Here is a 20,718-nt window from a genome sequence, read left to right on the forward strand (position 1 = left end):
TGGGGTACAGCATTGAGTAAACGGAGCTATGTCACATTGCATCGTTATATAGCCTTACATGTACACTACAGGGTATAAAGCTTTTTGAAAGAATAGAGTGTATGCGTGTGACATCAGCATACCCGGAAGTTATGCTGGAACGCCTGAGTGGCAAAAACTACTTTCTGGCCTTGACAGCCCATACATCCAAACAGAAAAGTCATATTTGATTGCATTAAATAACTTTAAACAACATCAAATTAACTTTGCCACTCAATTTGCCACTTTTCCTCAAAACTATTTAAATAGTATGCAAAGAAAAAAAAGCTTAAAAGTTAATTTGTGTAGCAGCTCTGTTTAGTACAGTATATGTCTACAGGCAACAGTGGTTTTAAACCAGTGGTCCCTGAAGGGATTCCCTTAGTTTAGATCTTTAACTCCAAACCAGCAACGGTCCATTTGGTTTCATTTTACGCTCTCAAGAGTAAAATAATTGTTAAACATCTGTGACAGATAAATCTGAGTGAGGCTATTAAAATAGCCAAAAAGACCAGATACCTCAACCTTATGAATCTTCACTGGAAAAGTGAGAACCCAAAGTATCAAAAACCCAAAAGAGGAACTCTAGTGAAACTTGGAGTAGTGCAAAAGACCTGAAAGGACTTTGACACAAGACAAGTTCTATTTCTTAAGTTTAGTTAGTTTTTCTTCAGATCCAGAGCGTGTACAAATGTAAAGAATAGCGGAGAGAGAATTCTCCTAAGTGCTCTGAATAAAAGTCACATCATTTTGCACAAACATATATACTGAAAAACATGTCATAGATTCAGAATTCAGCTGTCACATTTCAATAGGTTGAAAGGTCCCATCAGAGTAAGGTGTTATCAAGCTGTCATGGGCGTCCGATCGTCTGAATCCTGTTTTTTACTTTAATCACGTTCCGTGATTAGGATTCTGTTGATGACTCTTTATCTCATGGGGTGAGAGTGTATTTTTATCCTCATCTTTAAGGGCAAAGTTGTTGTCATGTTGTTTTCCATTTAATCTTATTTTCCTTCGGTACAATGGACAATCTGGAGTGGGTGACAGCTGATAGTGGAATGAATACACACGCAAATATTGATATGACATCACTGGGTGACAGGGCAGTCCTGTGCACCAGATACAAGAAGATTTACAAGGTATTTTTTAACATAGTAATAAGATGTGAACATAAAATATGAAACAAAAAATCATAATTAAGAAAATACCGGTACCCATCAATCTGCATTACTTAATGTACAACAAGTCTACACTATTGTCTATTAGAGAATGTAGACGATTGTACGTCTCTAAATGTTTTGATGAATTGAACAATGTGGACCCTGTTGTAAACAAGTGTAATGCTTAATTGGGTCGTCCACTCACAGTTAACAGTCTTTGTATTGAGTTTGTGCTTGAAATGTACTGTAATTCTGCAAACTGTTAATAAATATTTCAATCAATCAATCAAAAAACGAAATTGAAGAATTGTTATTTTGATCATATTATATTGTGATATTTGCCACATGGAATTGTGGACAAAATCTTATCAACAAAACATTTTATAGAGCTATGGGCCAGAGCTAGGTCGGTGAGACTATGGTGGTACGTGGTTTGCCAAATAAATAATGGGCCTTGACATGAAAAGGGTTGAAAGCCACTGGTCTACAGGTCTAATACATACAGTACTCACTCCACTCTCACACAATATCTGGCAACACTGCGTAGAGCCACTAGGGCGGGCTCTAGACCGGATCTGAGCACTAGACTTTCCAGGTGCGGGTGAAGCAAGCCGAGGAGACGATGGCTGTGGTTGGAAGCTGATCCTAGCGACTGACTGTTGCTGGTGACGTCCAGAGAGAGAGAGAGCAGGGCAGGGGGAAGGAGGACGGCGGGCAGAATGGCGGCTGCACAGTGCCGTAGCGGCAAATGCACGGCAGAACGGAAGGGTTTCAGGCGCGAACTCGACTCTTGGCGGCATACGTTGATCCACTGCGTCGGTAAGAGCCGTGTGGAAGTGGGAAAAGTTGACATTATTGGGGAGACACCGCAGGCTCGGGAGTGTTTTGGTCAATTAGCAAGCGTGACAGCTGCTGCTGCGGCTAGCTAAAGTGAGCTAACCAATTTAGCAAGCTAGTAGCCTGGCACTAATAGGTGGCCAGCTACACTGGCAGGCTAACATTTTGCTATTTGCCGAGCTAGCCATCTCTGTGTTGGCCCATTTCTTTGTCCCCCTTGAGCTACTCTCAGTCGGCTTGCGTAAAAACAAAACAAAAATACACCCTGTGATCGGATGGAAAAGAGTGTGACAATGTTTTGTTTGAGTACATCAAATGTAAATAAACAGTATGTTGTGCAACTAACTAACGTTTGGTTTGGCTGGTAAACGTAATTTATTACTTAGGTATAACACGGTGTCAGGCGGTGAGTGACATGCTACGGGCTGCGCTAGCAAGCTAGATATTATTATAACGATATTTTGGGGGAGGGGAGTGTAATGTTGGATAGTACCGTTTAATGAGACAATAAACGGATCCAAGCAGGCAGCGGCCTCCGGTAACGGTTGGACACGTGACTATTTGATCCTTTGAACAAGGCTTTGTTGTCAACGTTACTGTTTTCTAGCTAAACTAGATTTAATTAACTGTTGAGGAACTTGGTGTTATGCGCAGAGCTTATTCGGCAGTGGTCTTAACAGCTGATTAGGACTATATAGGATCAGGTGTAAACCCTCCTTCATCCTTGGACTATTATTGGTCTATTTATTGGAAACGGAGGGAGGGAGATTTTTGGTTTCTCGTGGAATGACATCTCCATCTCACAAATACTTGACTAGAAACAAAAAAACGGCAACATTGGTATTGAAATGTGCTTGTCACGCATGTGTCAAAGTAATGACTTGCAAAATAGATTTGCAGAAATATCACGTGACAAATATGTGTAAAAAATAAATAGGCACAGAAGAAGGTTTACATGTTGATTGTATCAGCAAATTGTAAGGCGATATTTGGGTCTGTAAAACTTTAAGACAATGCATGCATATTGTCTTTAACTTGAACTTGACATTGACTTCTAATATAGATACAGTAACCTTGTAAACCAAGAGACTTTATTTTGCATTTGCATGACTGTATAGGGAGCCTTGGGACACAGCTCCCAGGGCCAACATTTAAAAAGATAAAAGCACATAAGAGACATGAAGAACATAAATCATACAAATAAATAACACTATGTGCTCCTAATATAAATAAAACTAGAAAAAGTGCACTTCTGGGCACTTTTTTCCCATCAGGAGGATAGGAATATTTAGGAGTAATATAAACATGTTTGTTTGTTCCAATCTTTGCCAATCAGGATGGAATATGGGAAACACAAAAACATACCTTCTAATAGTTATACAAGAGAAAGAAAAAAATATTTAAACATTTTCATTACATCTCTTCTTCCCTGAAGAAGACCTAGGTCGAAACGTTGGATTCTTGTCAATAAATATACAGCATCGTGGCTACGAGTGTGCAGCCTTTTTCTTATTTTTCCTTGTTTACTGCCTTAGGCCAGCACCTCACCAACACTGGTGTGCGCCCTTTCCTGTTTTGCATTAAATCTCTTCTGACATAAATATGAAGAATGTAAGCTTTTTATTTGTTTTTTGTCAAAACAAATAACGTTAGGTAATTGAGTGTGTTCATTGTTTCTTGCAGGATTTGAAAGCATTCTTGAGGGAATCTATGGCCCATTGCTGCTAAGAGACCTCAATATATTTGACGGTGAGTTTTGTTTATTTTTACGTGGGTATTCTAACAAATTGCCGTGCATGCATAGACTACTGTTATAATTAGGATCTGCTATGGCTCTTTACTCGAAAACTACGTCTCTGATCAGACATCTGAGGTTCGCATCTGATTTCTGAAATTCCATCGCATCGTGATTGAATTATTAACGTTTCTCAAGAAAGATAGCTAGCGTGAGCTAATGAAGTAATGATAACATTAGTATTTCATTACAACGGAGGTCTGCGAGGTATGTTGTGATTGTAATGCTATGTTTGTGTTTGCGTCTTTCAGACTGTGAACCTGAAGAAGTGGATGACTGGACAATTGAAGCCAGCTGCTCTTACTGTTCGTTCTGTAACCTGCCGCTGGATAAACTCACTGTAAGATTTGGATTCAGGCTAAGCATAGAAACTGCCACTGCTGGATTTGCACTTAGTGCCAGTCAAGCAAAGTTCAAGTTCAGCTTTTACGATTCAATGCCCGGGGTTTTGTGACAACCAAACATTATTTAAATATATACAATTATACAAAAAGTTATGAATTATTTACTATATCAGTAGCCTACTTTGTGCTCACTAATTTTCACCACAATTCTATATCCTAAAAATATATTATAAACCACTTAATCTGGGGTCCTGTTTTTGACCATGTCATAAAAATAAAATATTTACATACATATACATACTCACACACTATTATCCAGCCCCCTGAAGGGTTGTTGTGAGCTTGGATATCGGCTGTTTTTGCTATCAATAATTCAGGTTTGCCTTGAGATTTAGATACTGCCATTGTTGTGCTGTGGGCTACAACATGTTGAAAACCACTGGATAACTCTGATATTAAGCTCAACATTAATCTAGAATCTCTGAGTTTGGTCAATGCCTCTGGATGGGGAAATAACAGCATTCCTATTTTTCAGTAATGTAATCTCATTCTCTGTCTCTCATAGGATCAGTGTCCTGCAGCCGCCTCCCCCCTGTCCTCCCCCTCAGAATACTCTCCCTCTCAGGCCCCAAATAATTCTGAAGGCAACCTAACGGCCCACACATTTCTCCAAGCTGTGTTTCACAAGAAAGGTGAGTTTATATCTCCTGACCTTGTCTGGTGCTGAAATCACTGCCATGTCTCTGTGCTGAAATACTCATCTGTTAAAAGGGATTCTACACATTCTTGAGCTTATATTTGATCCCTGAAAATCGGCATGTACTTTTTATACATCAGGGTTGGCCTCTGTCAAGATCAGGTACGGCTGGGCACAATAGTGTTACAATAGAACAGATACTTTTCATAGACCTGTCATAACCAAGTGGCTAGCATCCGGCTTGTCAATTGAGGCCATATAGGAAGACCACAGTTCATTTTAAAGGGCTGTGTTCTCGCTGTTTTCCCCTGCCAGTGCTGCTGTCGGAAGCAATAACACTATTCAAGCGGATGGCTTTTTGGACGAACTTACACTTAACATTTAAATAAACATTGTTCCAGTCACTAGTTTAAAGTCTTCTTTCAATCACCATGATATGCGTTTTGGTAAATGATGGTCCCATTTTTAAATGGATGATAAAATGGGGTATGCTGAGGAGCTCACCCATTGACCCACCCCCTCTCTGGCCCCCATCCTTCTATATCCGCTCCCCAAATGGAACCGGAAATTAATTCTATTGGCATTCATATCCGGTTCCATTTTGGGACTGCATATATGATATAGTACGATTAATTTAGGCTTCATTTAGAAAACAATGGCGTGGCGTGCTGTCCTCGTCTATGGTCAGCTGTCCTGGTCTAATATGTAGTATCTTCCACTACATATTGTATAAAATTGTGTTGCAGATTAAAGCTTTCCATAGATGTATTTTGTGTGTAAATGAATGATTTTATTTATTTATGCATATTTCCAATTAATATTTGTCAATTAACCCCTTAAAACATCAATGCTTAGTAAACTTGACCTTTCACTCTCTACCAGCTGTTTGATGATTTGATTTGTCTTATTTAATGTCGCATACATACCTGCCACCTCAATATACAACCCACTATGTATACTGTGTCAAAAGTGCTAGCATCGTAAATCTCAAGTTAAAGTGGTATATACGTCACGGTCCACAGATACATTTTGTTTTGTTTTATAGGCTATTTATTTGTGGAATATTATCCAAACAGCATCTTGCAAGACTAATTATTAATATTAATCTGGAGAATTCACTATGAGGTAGTTGAAAATGTCAGGATATGTCACTCTTATTTCCCCAACTACATTCAGCCATTTCAATTATACAACAACGGTAAAACACATCGTCAAAATCATTGAAAAGGCTCATTTTGTAATTTTAATCCATTACACATTGAAAGTGCTTTGTAATCCAGTCCTCTGAAGTTATAGCTGCTGTCCATTCTTGTTTATCAGAGTCTGGACTCGCCCTTCAGGGAATGTTTTAATTTGTTTTGTTAGACAATGTTAAAAGTTCTAGGAATTTATCCTATGATGACCTAATAATACAACAGCTTATATTTATTTAATGTATTAATTCATCATTCTATTTTCATTGTATTACTTGTCTTTTGGGCTAAAGAACTGATGATAAATGACTGGATGCTCTACTCTGTTTTATGTTATCCGTATCTCCCTTTCTTTTGCCAGATGTGCCCTTGAACTGCGATCCCAACATCCCTCTGGTTGCTCAGGAACTGATGAAGAAGATGATCCATCAGTTTGCCCTGGAGTATGCCTCAAAGAGCCACCTCCACACCACTATGAATGGCCCCTCTACCGACACCTCCTCATCTCTGTCGGACGATGCTGACCCAGACGCACCTCTGGACCTCACAGTGACCCGTAAACAGGAAACCACCAGGGAACCTCTGCCAGGTACTCATCTCATTTATTTGGACTGAACGAAAGACTCTTTCAAAGATATCTATCAAGTACATTTGTGTCAGTTACTTCAAAGTTCTAAGGCTGTGAGCCTGTGACTTATCGTGGTAATTCCAAAGACTGGCATGGATCTGCCGACACACCGACCTTGAGAATGGAACCGTAAAAGGGAGTTGCCACCTCACAGGACTTTAAAGGAGAGTTCCTCCCTCACTAGAAGATAAGGATAGTTGGAGGACCAAAGCATATACTTTGTCAATTGATAACATTTGAAGTTAAACACTTGGGCTTAGAAGCTCTGTTATTGCTGTATGGAAGTATATTCATACTGCGCACATATAAACCAAGCCAACACATTTAATGCCATCATCAAACATCAGGCCATTACTTGATGACTTGCTGTCCACAGCCATTTTTTATACCCTTCTCTCTCTCTTACAGATGGTGTGCTTGACCTCTCCAAGAGGAACTCTGCCTGCTCAGTGGTGTCATTGTCATCCAATCATAAAGCCTCAGGGTGAGTGCTGTAAAATCTATTTTAAGTGCTTTCCTGTATGACTCAAATAAAAATTAAGGGGGGAAACGATGAACTCTAATATGAAATCTGGTTTAACCCATTTAGGACTGAGGCAGATTCTAAAAACGGCTTCTAAAGTTTTCTGAAAAACGTCAATGTTGCTATATACTGTACACACACACATTTAATATCGAATGGGTAAATCATGCCACTGATCATGTGTCAAGCTCCCAGTTCTGACTGGGAATGATCATATTTCCCCCACCGTAGTTTTGGTTTGAGACGATAGACGTTCAATAGTTATTCATATTGTTTTGTTTCGCAAAGAAGTCCGCTGATGAATGCTTCTGTATTGATTCATATGAACACACTAGGTTGTCAGTGGTGTGCTTTGTTCTGTAGTGCTGAAGTCATTATTATTTTAGGCCTTGTTTGTGCTTTGGTGTTGGAAATCTATGGGGTTGACTCTTTTATCTCTTGTTGAGCGGTAACGTCACAACAGTGTCACAGTAATTTGCCAGCAGCTAAGGATTGAACAATGAACAGAACACTGGACTACGTCACAGCGATTTTACCTCCTTTGTAGTGACCTCCAGTAATGAGTCTGATTACTCAAGCCTCAAGCCCACTGAAGAATATCACAAAGCTACAGGGGTTGTGTGCCAGAGTAACCACAGCCATTCACAGACTGTCCCACATGGACGTGAAGAGGCTTTGCCACACACAGAATGTGCGTGTGTGTGTGTGTGTGAGAGACACGCAGCAGCGTGCATATGTAAGAGACAAGAAACCCTGAAACAAACACATACAGACATAAGAGATGCAGTGATGTTACCAAGACAAGGAATAAAGGAGTGGACCCCTCGCTCTGCCCCCCCACTCTCCCCTATGCCAAAAACCAAACCCCCCCTCCATCTCCTCCATCCTGACCCTGCTGTTTGGTCCTCCCATCCCTAGGAGGCAGCGCAGGCAGAGGGAGGAGTACGTTGAGAGGAGCTGGGAGCTGTCCGAGGGGCTGCTGTCCAAGGCCCTGAAGGATGTACGCTCAGGGAGGCTTGCAGAGCAGCGAGCCGCCCTGCTCTATGGGATACCGCTCCACACACTGAGACAGGGCCTGGAAGGCAGCCTGGGGCTCCTGCGCTGCCTCACGCCGGGAAGTGGCGATGGCAGGGACGAGGTCACTTCGTACAATGTGATGTCGTCGATGCTGGGCGGAGAGGCGCGTCTGGTCCTGCAGAAGGTGGCGGCTTGGGCGGAGCGGGCCGAAATTGGGGGAGCAGTGGAAGAGAACGGAGACATTCGCTCCCTCTCGTCCTCCCTGTCCTTACATCAGCAGAGCAGTCTACAGAAGACCCTCTCCCTCACTTTCCCCCACCTCAGGGATGCCCTTCAGCCTCCACCCAGCCCCAATCCCAGCCTGGAGATGGCCACGCCTCTCCGTATCCCTCAGGTCCGCTCTGTTTCTGACCACAACAGGCCAAGCCTTGTTGAGCCTTACAACGAAGCCCTGCACCACCACCTCTCACTAGCGGAGGGCACTCCCAATTCAGTCGCATCCACTGCTGCTGCTAGACCCTCGGCTCTCTTCAAACTTAAACCTCTTTTCTTGCCAGACCTCTCCATTGGAGGGGCTAACCAATCACCTCACCGCCTTGGCCCACGGGGCTCCTCACTTGATGATTCCGAAGAGGGGGCTGATCGCCGTGATAAGGCCAAGGAGCCAAGGAAGAAACGTGGCCGCTACCGTCAGTATGACCATGATCTACTGGAGGAGGCCATAACCATGGTGATGGGAGGCCGCATGAGCGTGTCCAAGGCCCAGGGGGTTTATGGCATTCCCCACAGCACACTGGAGTACAAAGTCAAAGAGCGCACGGGAACACTCAAGAATCCACCCAAGAAGAAATCTGCCAACTCCTGTCCGTCCAACTCCAATTCCTCTGGTTCTGGTAACATAACTGGTTCCACCAACTCAGGGACTATCGCCCCCGCTGCTGCAGCGAAGAGGTTCTAGGCCTAGACATGCCAAGGGCTCTAGAACTCTGCACCACATGGGACTCTTCACTCTTACAGGATAGATGTTTTCTGGAGACACTTTGTTTAAACACAACTCATGCCTTTTTATATAAAAACAATTACTATTCAGGTCTTTAAACTGTGTGTCTGTTGTAATGTGATGGTCACACATCCAGCTGTGTTTCTCAGTCCTGGTCCTGTGCTCCAGCTTGTCCATAATTCAATTGCAGTTATTTGACATTTTCAGTCAAACCAAACTTAAACTAACAAGTGAGAGGACTCAAGCCACGGTAATATTTGTTCAGACACTGAGTGACATTGATTATCTTGTGATTTGTATTATTTTGTACTAATCTTTTTGCTGGTAAGATTGAAAGCATGTGTCACTGTGATGACATATTGTCCTACTTTGACTGGGGTCACTAGTGAGAAACACAGCTGCAGAACCCTCAGTCTGACCGTCATATTCTCTGGCTATTAGGTTATTCAGGTGTGATTCAACTCTTAAGCTCCAAGTTATTGGGGCGCCGATGATTGTCATTTGCAGCTTTCTCTCTGGGTAGCTCACCCAGGCTAATGAAGTGACTTATAGAGCCATTTTAACACATTATCAACTCACTGCTATTATAAGACACGGATAGCTGCTCTGGTGGCTACACCCTCGTCTGGAGATGAAACTTTGTAAGAGATTAACATAACCACTTAAATCCTATATACTTCATTGACCAGGATCCCCCCCAGGGCTCTATACTTGATCCTCTCATCCATTTACACCAAATCCTGCTGAAAATAGCCTATATCTATAAACTCAAAACACGGCGCATTGTGAGCTTGTAGATGTAGATCTGCTATTTTTGCTGAATGTTCGCCCCCAGAATATGGACAATAGGTTTAATGTGTTAAACTTTAAAGCCATTTTGTGTCTGCACATTTTTCCCTCCATTTGTGAAAGCTAGTCTGAAGATTTGTATTGGGTCGTTGGAATGCATATGTGTGAAGCATGTTTGAAAAATATGCTCTGATAAGCTTGGGAATGATCCATTTTTTGTGAATGTGTATTGTTTGTAAAAGATGTTTTATTGCAGATGGATTATTTACAAATTCTGTAGCTGTATTATTACGGTCAACCTCATACATGACTGCTGCTTAAAACTACAAAATTTCATAGGCATAGAGACGTATAGTTAAAATACAAACGCCTTTTTTATCAACACAATTGTGATTCTCTGGTCACATTGCAATGAAAAGAGTAATCGGATTACCCGTGAATAGGGTAAATTAATGACGCTCATTGTGACTGCAATTTACTGTTTGTGGAAAGCTAGTGGCATAAATGAAAGAAAATGAAAAGACTCAACCTATCACGCTTAGGTTAGATTTTCTGTGTCTGGGAAATCCTAAATGTTATCTCTTAAATCATTTCCAAATCTCAAATGGCTGCGTTCCATTAGTTCTGCTATACAACCAAAGCAGAAGTTCAGGGTTACCCGATAGCTACTCACACAAAGCTGCTTTCTCTTACCTTGCTGGGATGTCAGACTGCCTGTCTTTCTCTCTAACCTCATTGCCACATATACCTCTCTGGGCTTAACTTATTGCCTGCCCGTAGCCCAATGTCCGGTTTCATATCAAGGCCTTCATATTGTCTTTTATGCTGAATATGCTGGGGCATGAGCTCTTCTCCAAGGAACAATTATGAGCTCTGTCTCTCTCAAGGAATAACGCATACGTGTAAAATCACCAGTGTCATAACACCTTAAACTTGCCTGCTCTATGAGAGCAGAACACCAACCATACTAGGTTCCGATGTTTTGACTGACTTTGATTAAATAACTAAACTTAAAAAAAGAAAGAAAAGGGTATATTATGAACTCTACCCCATGTTCTTAGCATTGTATTTATCCTCGTTATTTGACTGTTTTGTGTTTGTTCTTTGTTATTTAAAGGCTAGCAGTTTTTTGTCGTTCATGATCTGGTTCAGGTTCAGTGGCATTTCAACCCTGTATCCCTGGCAACTAAACCAATACTGAATGTCTGCTCATAACAATACACCAGTGCCTGTCTCTGGGGCTACTGCAAAGTGCAGCACGTTGTCTCTCTACTCTGGGAATTATCTGCTATTTATATCAATAAGCCATTTTATTGATTAGCCTAAGGAACTTAGACGAAAAATACTTTTATTGGTACACAACTATGGTTTTATTGCAGTTTATTCTTGTAACACTCCTCAATACCGTTAACAGCCTTGTTTTTTAATTGGGCCTACTACTTTTATTATGGAACTCTGACAAATCTAAGAAATTACATAACGGAAATCGGTTATTTATGCATAAAGTAATTATTGCACTATGATTTATTATAAGCAGTTTTTTTTATTGTGAAATGTTTTGTGTTGCCGCATACTTATTTATTGATTGTGCTTCAGAACTGTGATTTTTAATAGATTGTGGTAGTTGTTAATTTGTAATAAAGCACTTTGATGCAATGTGAAATGTGTATTGCTGCAATTGCATGAAGGCTTTTAAATGTTAGCCTGTATAAATAATTTATTTTGTCCAGAACTTAATCCCCTTAACATTGTGGTTAATTAGTGCTTATGTTAAGATTAAATTCTTGATATGACATTTTGTTTTATTTTAGGCCAATCTAAAAAGAGTTACACTACGTTACTATTGTGTAACGTGTCTCAAAATATCCAACTCTGTTATCCCATTGACTTTTCTAATAGAAATGTAAATCCCTGAAAATACCAAACTCAACATAAATTTGTGGATGTTATTATCATGAGCGACTTGACTTAGTGACAGTGTATTGCTTGCAAGAAATGATCTAATTTGGCAATTAGCAATGTTTTTTGTTTTATTGTTGATTTGTTGGTGGTGTTGAAAGTTACCTTGGTTTTGAGCGTTGCTACAATCGTTCCCCTCTGCCTTTAGCAGAATGTTATCTTTTGCCTTCAGCAACTCATTAATAACTAATAAAAAGGTTCTGTAATATCGCATGTTCCTGTGGTTATTTAACACACAAGTTGTTAATTTGGGGCCTTAAATATGGATAGTCTTAAGATAATGTAAGATAATATTCTGTATAGTTCTTCTGTAAGTTTGTATGCATTTGTTGCACTCACTGAGTGTCTTGTGCGTCGGAAATAGACAATTTACAAGCTCATAACATGTCCCAGTGCTTTGTGTTGTGAGCTTGTAGATCTATGTTCCTGTACAAATGAGGTGCTGCTCAAGTGAATGCTGTCAGAGAAAGTTATTTCATTAAAACCGGGAAAGCATCTGTGTAGATAAAAAAAAATAGATGTACAAGCTCACTCACGAAGTGATGCACTGCAAGCTTGTACATCTGCTATTTTTTTATTTGAATGCAGTTGTATAATCTCCCTCAGGTCTTAATGGCTTATTGGCTTAAGTGGATCTTCTGTATGTGCACCATTTCTGCCCATAGCAATAGTGTTTAGCTAATATGCATAAACTCTCTTTTACACCCATTTTTGTGTTTCTGCCTCTAGCTTCCCGTTGGCTGTTACAGAAGAGTCGAGGGATCCCGCTAAGCAGGAGGTTCTTCGCCAACGGAGCTCTGCTCTGGAAGCCGTTTTCTGCTCACTCTGTCCAGCTCATCGTTCACTGCTCTACCAAATCCTAAAACTGGCGCACCAGGAAAGACTGCTGCCTTTACCCCAAAAGAGGCCCGCCAGTCAGAATGAGTCTTACTGCTGCCACCATGGGGTAGTACTAAAGGACAACGCCACCCCACTCCCATTTGGTTACGCTGATTGTAAACCCTGTGGCACCAGCCCTCACTACCCGCTTTCAGACTGTGACCACACTGGTCCTAAAAGCAACACGCTCCCCCCAGCAGACTCTAAATCCACTTGTAGCGCCCATCCCTGCCGTTTCACTGACTGTAAAAACCAAGCCGCTCATGGTTCAGGCTGTTGCTGTGTGCAGAGCTGCAGTGTGGCAGCCTACCCCGTGATATGCCTGAAGAGCCTCCATTGTATCGCCTGCCAAAGCCTGGCCGTCGGTCGTATAAACAAGGTGGTCTGTTCATTTGCCTCCTCTCCTTCTCTATCCACGTCTCCCTCGCTCTGCTCCACCTCCCCCAGGTTATGCGCCTCGTCGTCGGTGTGCCCAGCCTCGTCGCTCTGCTGTAACCATCCGTGTCACCGCTATTCCAACCATGTCTGCACCCAAGCAGTAGAGGGAGGGCCTGAAGACGGGGACCCTCCATGTCCTGTGCTAAAGAGAGAGCAGAGTCCCTCCCCTCCCCCGCTTTCCCCCATCCCCTCGGACATCAACAAGGAAATGGAGGAAAAGCCTCCTTCCTTGCAACACCACAGAGATGAGGGGGGAGACATGTCCCTCCATCTTGAGGTCGAAGATGTTCCGGTGCATATAAGCGGACAGGACACAGATTTGGCCACTGAAGACAAGTATCCAAAAAGAGATTGGGCAGAGCAGAGCTCAAGTGGGAGATTACTGCAGGATGTTGTGGAGCGTTTCAATGAGAAACTAGAGACAATCAAACCTCTGGAGAAGGACCCACCTCTGAGTTCCTCAACTGTCCACAATCTTGGAAAGCAGTGCCCGCTGACACCCCCGGCCATTCGGAGCATTCAATCTCCTGCTGATGAGCATTTGAGTGACATCATCACCACGGTCCTTCACAAAGGCAGCGATAGTGACTATGACCTCAGTGAGCTGCTCCACCGCCATGACAGCAGTGAAGCCAAGTCTCCTAACACTCGCTCCCGCCGGAGACAGGAGGCGCTGGCTGCCATGACGATGCCTCTCGACCCCGCCATAAACCGACGACACACGTTGCAAATCAAGCGGGAGCTCGCTATGCTTGACCAATCTTATTGTAAGAGGAAGCTGTTGCTACCAAAGAAGGTGCGATTGAAAGATGGCAATAATGTTACTCCAACAACATTCAGCTCGGATATAAACCCTCCTGAGGAAAAACCTGAAGGAGAAACTGGGATCCAAGAAGCAAAGGAACAGGAGATTGTCAACATCAAAGCAGCTTTAGGCACAGAGTGTGACATGCTGGGGGTCAAAGAATTCGTTTGTGTGACAGAAATGCAAGAGGGAAAAGGTTGTGCACAACACAAGCTGGTGAAATTGCTAAAGGAGTCGGAGGAAGAGGAGCCGAGTGAAATAAAGGAAAAAATAGAGACTGTGATTGTTACAGAGGAAATTGAGATGAACACCATTAAATTAGAGGTGACAGAAAAGGAGATAGCCACTGAGAGAAAAGATCATTTTTCTCTCTGTACCCCAGTACCCACCATTGAGCTGCAGAACAAAGCTGACATCCCTGTTTGGAAAAAAGAACCCCCAGGCTGTAGCAGTGCTTGTGACAAAGATGGTAGGAACCAAGAGCATGCATCATCGGGTCAGTGTGGTAGTGACAATATACCAGCCAGAAGTACATGTCAGCATAGGCTGGTCGGCAAGACGAGGAAAGCCATGAGTCAACCTGGCAGCTCGAGACAAGCGGGGAGATCCAGGAGAAACATAGTCCCTCCTCAACGGTTCTCTTCATATGTAACAGAGCCCAGGAAGATGTACTTTGTTGCTTGTTTTTCTGAGAGTATCTTCAACCAGAGACCGACCAAGGACAGCAGTTTGAATGCTGTAAACTCAGACACCTGCTCTATAAACCCAAGTGTCATGGACCACTTACCTGAATCGAGAGATACGGCCATGCTGTCTTCATCCCAGCCCACAGGGGAGCTTGCCTTTGAATCAACACCTGATAAACAGTTTAGATCATCTGAGCCTGAGGAACAACGGCATGTCAGTCCAGAAACGGTGGTTGCCACCGAGAAGCGTCTTTCTAAACCTAGTGCACACTATAAGAGAGATGGTGGCACCAGATTACAGGCATTACCAGTGCTACAGCAGAAGTCTGAGGCTTACAGAACACGGCAAAAACACTCAAAGCTACGTAGTTGCAGCTCTAATGGCACAAACACTTGTGTTCAGACTCATCACACAGACTACACAAGCCCAATTAAGCTCATGTATGTATCTCCTGTAATGGATGAGAAAGGTTTAAAATATAGCCTGAAGTCAGCTGCATCGGGCTCTAGTGGACGGCTAGAGGAAGCATTTGACCCATGTGAAGAATCTTCATGGGCTGGCTCACCAGAAAAGGCCAAGTGTCCAGTTAATAAGTTTGCCAAATCGCCAACAAAATCCTCACCACTAAATTCTGCCTCGTCCTCTCCAAAATCTGTGTCCACTCCATCCAAATCTGTCACCACACCTCCTAAATCTGTCACCACACCACCCAAATCCATCCGCACATCACCCAAATCTGTCGGCACATCACCCAAATCTGTCGGCACACCACCCAAATCTCTCACCAACTCACCCAAATCTGCTTATTCACCAGCCCGTTCACTGTCTTTGTCTCCTAAAGTAGGTGCCCGCAGATCAGGGGACTGTACACCGCCCAAGCGTACAGTAGGAACTGAAAACCACAGACCAGACGTCCCACTAGCTGTACATGAAACGACTCCACCAAAGAGGCGCCCGGGCCGGCCCAAGAAGCTGGGACCACAGCTGGAGAAGAAGGTGAAGAGGCCCATTGGTCGACCGCGTAAACAGAAGGGTCCCGATCAAGTGAAAGGGGCGTCGAATTCAGAAACATTGAATAGCATTTCAGGGTCCGATATGGAGGAGAAAACAAACAAGAATCTCAAAATAACTGTATTTTATGGGCGATCAAGAAGGAACAAAAGGCTGGTGTCTGAGAGTGATGGCCAGCTCCACACCGAGCTCCATGAGGATCAACAGTGTCTGGACAGAAGTGATGACTCAGTCAATTTACTGCATGTCTCTGAGGCCAAGCCTGCCTTACAGGAGTTGAACTTGGTCAGACCTGTGAAAGACAAGGAGTGTACTCCTCATTCCAGCAGCAACATCAAATGTCAGAGGCGTCAGGATGCTGTACCCATGAGGAAGCCAGGGAGACCAGCAAAAGTGAAGATTTCTGGAATCTCGGTAACGTTTACACCTGTATCGCCACGGCAACGCAAGATTCAGATTAACCGGGATGCCAGGCAATCTCCAGAAACATTAAGTCATAAGAAAGTACAACTGCCAGATGTCCCGTCTGCCAAAGAGCCCCAGACAATCAACCTACAAACTAAGACAGAGGCAAGAGATCAAAGTGAAGATAAACAGTCAGATCGACCTGTAGCAGTGCGTCACTCCGTGAGGGTGAGGAAACCCTCAATCTACCTGCTGCACTCTGTGGCCACTTCCACCCCAAAGTGCTACAGCCGTAGCACAGCTCTCTTGCGGCGCTCTAAACAGCTTCTTCTGAACAAGGCCAGCAACCAAAGGAGACGAGAGGAGGCTCAAGGGGATGAAGGAACCTCAGGGGGGAAAAACCAGGTTAAGATGGGGAGAAAACGCACATGTCAGGATGTGCACCGGATGGCTAAAGTGTCTGTAGATTCCATCTTTCCTCCTGGAGACACTCTAAGATGGTGGGCAGCATCAGCTGATGAAAATACCTTGAACCAGGAACTTGCAAGAAGGATACGACTGGTCTCGGACACCTGGGTCTCAGACACCATCGAAAATCAGGAAGAAGCAGCCTTTAAAACCAGATTGGGCATAAAAAGCAGCAGCTCTATTGTTAAGACATCAAGACATTCATCTGTGGTCCGAATGCTGTTCGACTGTCCCCCTAGCAAACCACGGTCCTGTAGTATGCAGCAGCTTTGCTCCTGGTTTATGCAAACAACAGAAACCCAGTCTCTGTCCATCACAAAGAATACAAGCTCCAGAAATCCTTATGAACTCATGCACTACCCCCGTTCGACCAGCAACGGAAGTTTCTGTCATAGTCCCCAAGCAGAACGACTCCGCAAACACATCAAAAAGTTTGCCAAAACTGTGCCAAAGAGTCCCTCTGAGCAGCAGCGGGCTCAAAAAAGGATGTTTGACAGATACAAGTCCATATCATCATCCAGCCTCAAACGGCAGTTGTTCACTTCTAAATTTGAGTCGGGAAGACTTAATCAAGGAGCCCCTTGGTGGAGAGGCCGAAAACTTGCGAAGTACCCAGCCACTCTGCTACGGGCACGGGCAAGATTCTTGACTGCACAAGAAAGAAAGAAGTGGCCAAAGAGGCAGAGGAACAATCGAAGGGAATTAAAATGGAGATCAGCAAGTGGTTTAAATTATCATGTGTTCACACAAATGCGACCCAGAGATAAAGCATTCTCCAGATCAGCCAACGATTTGGTTGACTGCTCAGAGAGTGATTATACCACTAGCTCGGGTGACCAAACTGATCCCATGAGTGTCCCCAAAGAGCAAAGACTCAGCTCTAAGGCTTGGAGCCCTGAGACACTAAAAGAATGCAGAGTGTTTCTGAAGAAGATCAACTCCCCAGGCCCGGACAACGAGTCAGCTGCTGAGGAAGAGTGGGACTCTTGCACAGTGACACTGGATGATGGGTCATCTTCTGCCCACCATGTTGCAGGGAAGAAGAGGGAGCTGGTGGGGGAGAATAATGCTGTGAAAAGGGGAAACCGAAAGAAAAGAAAAAAGAGGACTGCCTCTAAAGAGTCTGAAAGTTGTTCATCAAAGGCAAGCCAGGAGCAGGATGAAGTTGCGGCAGAGAGACAGAACGGCAAATGGAAAAGTCCTGGGGTTGTGTTTGAGCCACCACAACCACCACCTGCGAAGATGTTGAGACAATCGCGAGTGAGGGGCCTAACCGGACCTAGATGGTGCGACTTTGTTTTTGGTAAATATTGATTTTTTTGTAGACCCATCCTTTACGAATGATTTATTTCTCCAAAGTCTAAAGGCCCTGACACACTGCAAATGTCGCTTACTTTGCTTCATTATTGTTTTTTACTTTTCCTTTGTAAACATTTAGCTGGTGATGAAAAAGCTATATGAGGACAACAATGTATAAAAGTAGTAACAAGTTAAAGAGCGCTTTGCAGGTGGTCAGAGTGTATGCAGAACAATCCAAGTGTGCGTGCATGTCCCTCATTTTATTAGGGTTGGTGCGATACAGTTCAAAAAGGTTTTAATAATTGTGGTGCCGCCGAATGCATAGATGATTTGACTTGACTCCTAATTAACCATTTCAGTGTGACAGGGCCTTTAAAACTTGAAATGACAAGCAACTTAATTTATCTGCCTCTTTCTCTTATTGACAGGAAGCTAAATGAAGCAGGAAGCCTGCTCCTTCTTGAAAAAGAGACTGATGGTTAAACCAGGTGCCTTTGGATGTTGAGCTGACCACACTGACTGGCAACCCCATTCTGGTCCATTCAGCAGTTATGTAGCAGAAGTCTAATTTAACAAAAGCTTGAGGTTGCACTATTTTTACTGAGCTGTGTTTTCTTTTTCTCCTTTTTTTCCTTTTCTTTTTTTAAGTATGTACAGAATATTTTTTAATGTTTAACGTCCATTTTTCTCTGTTTGAAAAGGTGTATTGTTGATCAAATCATCAAACAGAAGTTTAATGGCATAAGCGCTTACAGTGAGCCCTGTCAAATTGGCTGTGTTGAATGAAGGACAAAGCTTGATTTGAATCTGCATTAGTACAGTTCCATCTCCCTCAAATATACCTCATTATTAGGACCAGTGTACAGCGAAGCAGTACATTGCCTCACTGTACATGATCCCGCTTATATGGCTAGAAATAATTTGGCACAACATATTGATTTCAAATATTTTATTGGTGTACAATTTTCCACTTCCTTAGCAATGTCAGCAGAGGCAGAGCAGTAGTCTGTTATTGAGAACAGCAGTCTTTTGAGGTGGGAAAAAAGACCACAGAATGCTGAATTGACCAGTTGGAGTGGAGCTTTCAACAAAACTGTGTAATAACACATTTTAATATGCCTTTTGTTTTTGTTACACGTTTCATTGCAGACATGTTCACGTTAATATATTCTCAAGCATTCACCATTTATATTTTTGACACCAATAATAATTAATGATGTTCCATTGTAAACCAATGGACTAAAATGGACCCTTTCCCTAATACATGGCAATAGTGATAGTCACACATACGAATGAAAGTGTCAATGAGCAGTATATTGTAAGACTAATAGCACAGCCATACATGGTGTAAATACTTACACGTCATATAACCCAAGTACTGAGAGCTATGTGATGACGGTGAGGAGTGTGGCATGATGGCAGTTGTAGAATGTAGGTTTCCATTTCTATGTTGGTTTGTGGGATCTGTCGTTTTTTAACAGGAGCACCTTTATCATTGTCTCCTTCCTTTGTTTTTACCCAAAGCATTAATTATTTACTTATGTTGACATCAGACTTACCTGTTGCACTACTCAAACTGAGATTAATCCTTTAGTTCCCACTACACCCAACCTACCCCCCCATACTTTGCACATCCAGAGTCCTACTACCACCCCTACTGTAAAAACAAAATGATTGTCTCTTAGGTGCAATACAAATCCAGATTATCTATCACTATGTAGTAATAATTTAATTGCTAACAGACGAATGGATGTCATTGAGCTGTAACTGTCACAAGTACTGCTGGACTAGGATGTCATATTTCAGTTTATCAAGCCATGTGCTGGGAGGTTCAAAGAGCTGGTTGCAGTAACAATTATGTTTTCATAACTGCTTCTTTCCCCAGAAAGTAATTTTTAACAGGCACTTATAATGGCACAAGTCACAATTCATAAATATTTCAATATTATTTACTGTTGAAAATGTGTGGAATATTTCTTGTTTAGGTTTTCCTTTTTGCTGACGTGCAGTAAGAGAACCCTACCTCCATTGGCCTTTTCCTCGAACACTAATCTTGGGTCAGACTTGTTTTCCTGCTTTTGATGAAAGGTAGTGTAAATTGATCCAAGATATTCGTCTATAGGTCAAAGCTTCAACTTTCAGTGTATTTTGTGCCTGACTGTTCGGTTTGTAAAAAGTAATTTTGACCGTCATTTCAACATGGGAGGACACCTAAGTCTTGTGATAAAAAAAACACCAACTTTAATCCTGCAGTTAACACTCCTGGTGCTAAACTTCTGTTGTATTCCCCCTCACCCCAAGTGTTTTTATACTGTTCCTTGCAGATGTAACTAAGAGTTGTCTGTGTCATTAGAACAATTAAACATTCTTTTGAAATAATGGTTTTAAGTTTTATATAATTGAGATAGGCAAGCAAATGGATCAATAATTTTCTCTGAAAAGCTGAAGTGAAAGTGCATTTAAAAATAAGTATGCACATGACTAGTCTACTACATGGGGGTCCATGACCCTCCACACTACCAGTAACCAATTTTAATATAGGATAACGTGTCACTAGTGTTTTGATGAATAATATAATTATATCCGTATTGTGATCTCTATTAAATGGACTTCAGAAACCTGAATGTACAGAACAGCTTTGCAGTGAAATAGGCAGTGATGGAAGTGATTGTGAAATATCCCTTAACAACCGCTAGATGGCGGAGCGGTATCGCTGATGCAGCTCTGTCCCTGCAGTTGGAATGTTATTTATCTAACTATGGG

The 20,718-nt window shown here is 42.6% G+C and overlaps 1 protein-coding gene across 2 annotated transcripts; it reads left to right on the plus strand.

Moving 5' to 3' along the window:
• Nucleotides 1–1,824: 1,824 nt before the first annotated feature.
• On the plus strand, nucleotides 1,825–20,334 carry lcorl (ligand dependent nuclear receptor corepressor-like). 2 transcript variants are annotated; one of them, XM_080760254.1, is made up of 8 exons: nucleotides 1,830–2,000; nucleotides 3,702–3,767; nucleotides 4,065–4,153; nucleotides 4,723–4,849; nucleotides 6,409–6,636; nucleotides 7,084–7,159; nucleotides 12,693–17,959; nucleotides 18,384–20,334. In XM_080760254.1, the coding sequence occupies exons 1-8, from the start codon at nucleotides 1,901–1,903 to the stop codon at nucleotides 18,389–18,391; spliced, it is 5,961 nt and encodes a 1,986-aa protein (XP_080616380.1). In that variant the 5' UTR covers nucleotides 1,830–1,900; the 3' UTR covers nucleotides 18,392–20,334. The 2 variants fall into 2 exon arrangements, with proteins under 2 accessions (XP_080616381.1, XP_080616380.1); XM_080760255.1 differs by lacking the exons at nucleotides 12,693–17,959; nucleotides 18,384–20,334 and adding an exon at nucleotides 8,117–12,174 and having other exon boundaries at nucleotides 1,825–2,000.
• Nucleotides 20,335–20,718: the final 384 nt, after the last annotated feature.

The sequence above is a fragment of the Protomyctophum bolini genome (genome assembly GCF_963924005.1).
Source record: "Protomyctophum bolini genome assembly, chromosome: 3".
Classification (NCBI taxonomy): domain Eukaryota; kingdom Metazoa; phylum Chordata; class Actinopteri; order Myctophiformes; family Myctophidae; genus Protomyctophum; species Protomyctophum bolini.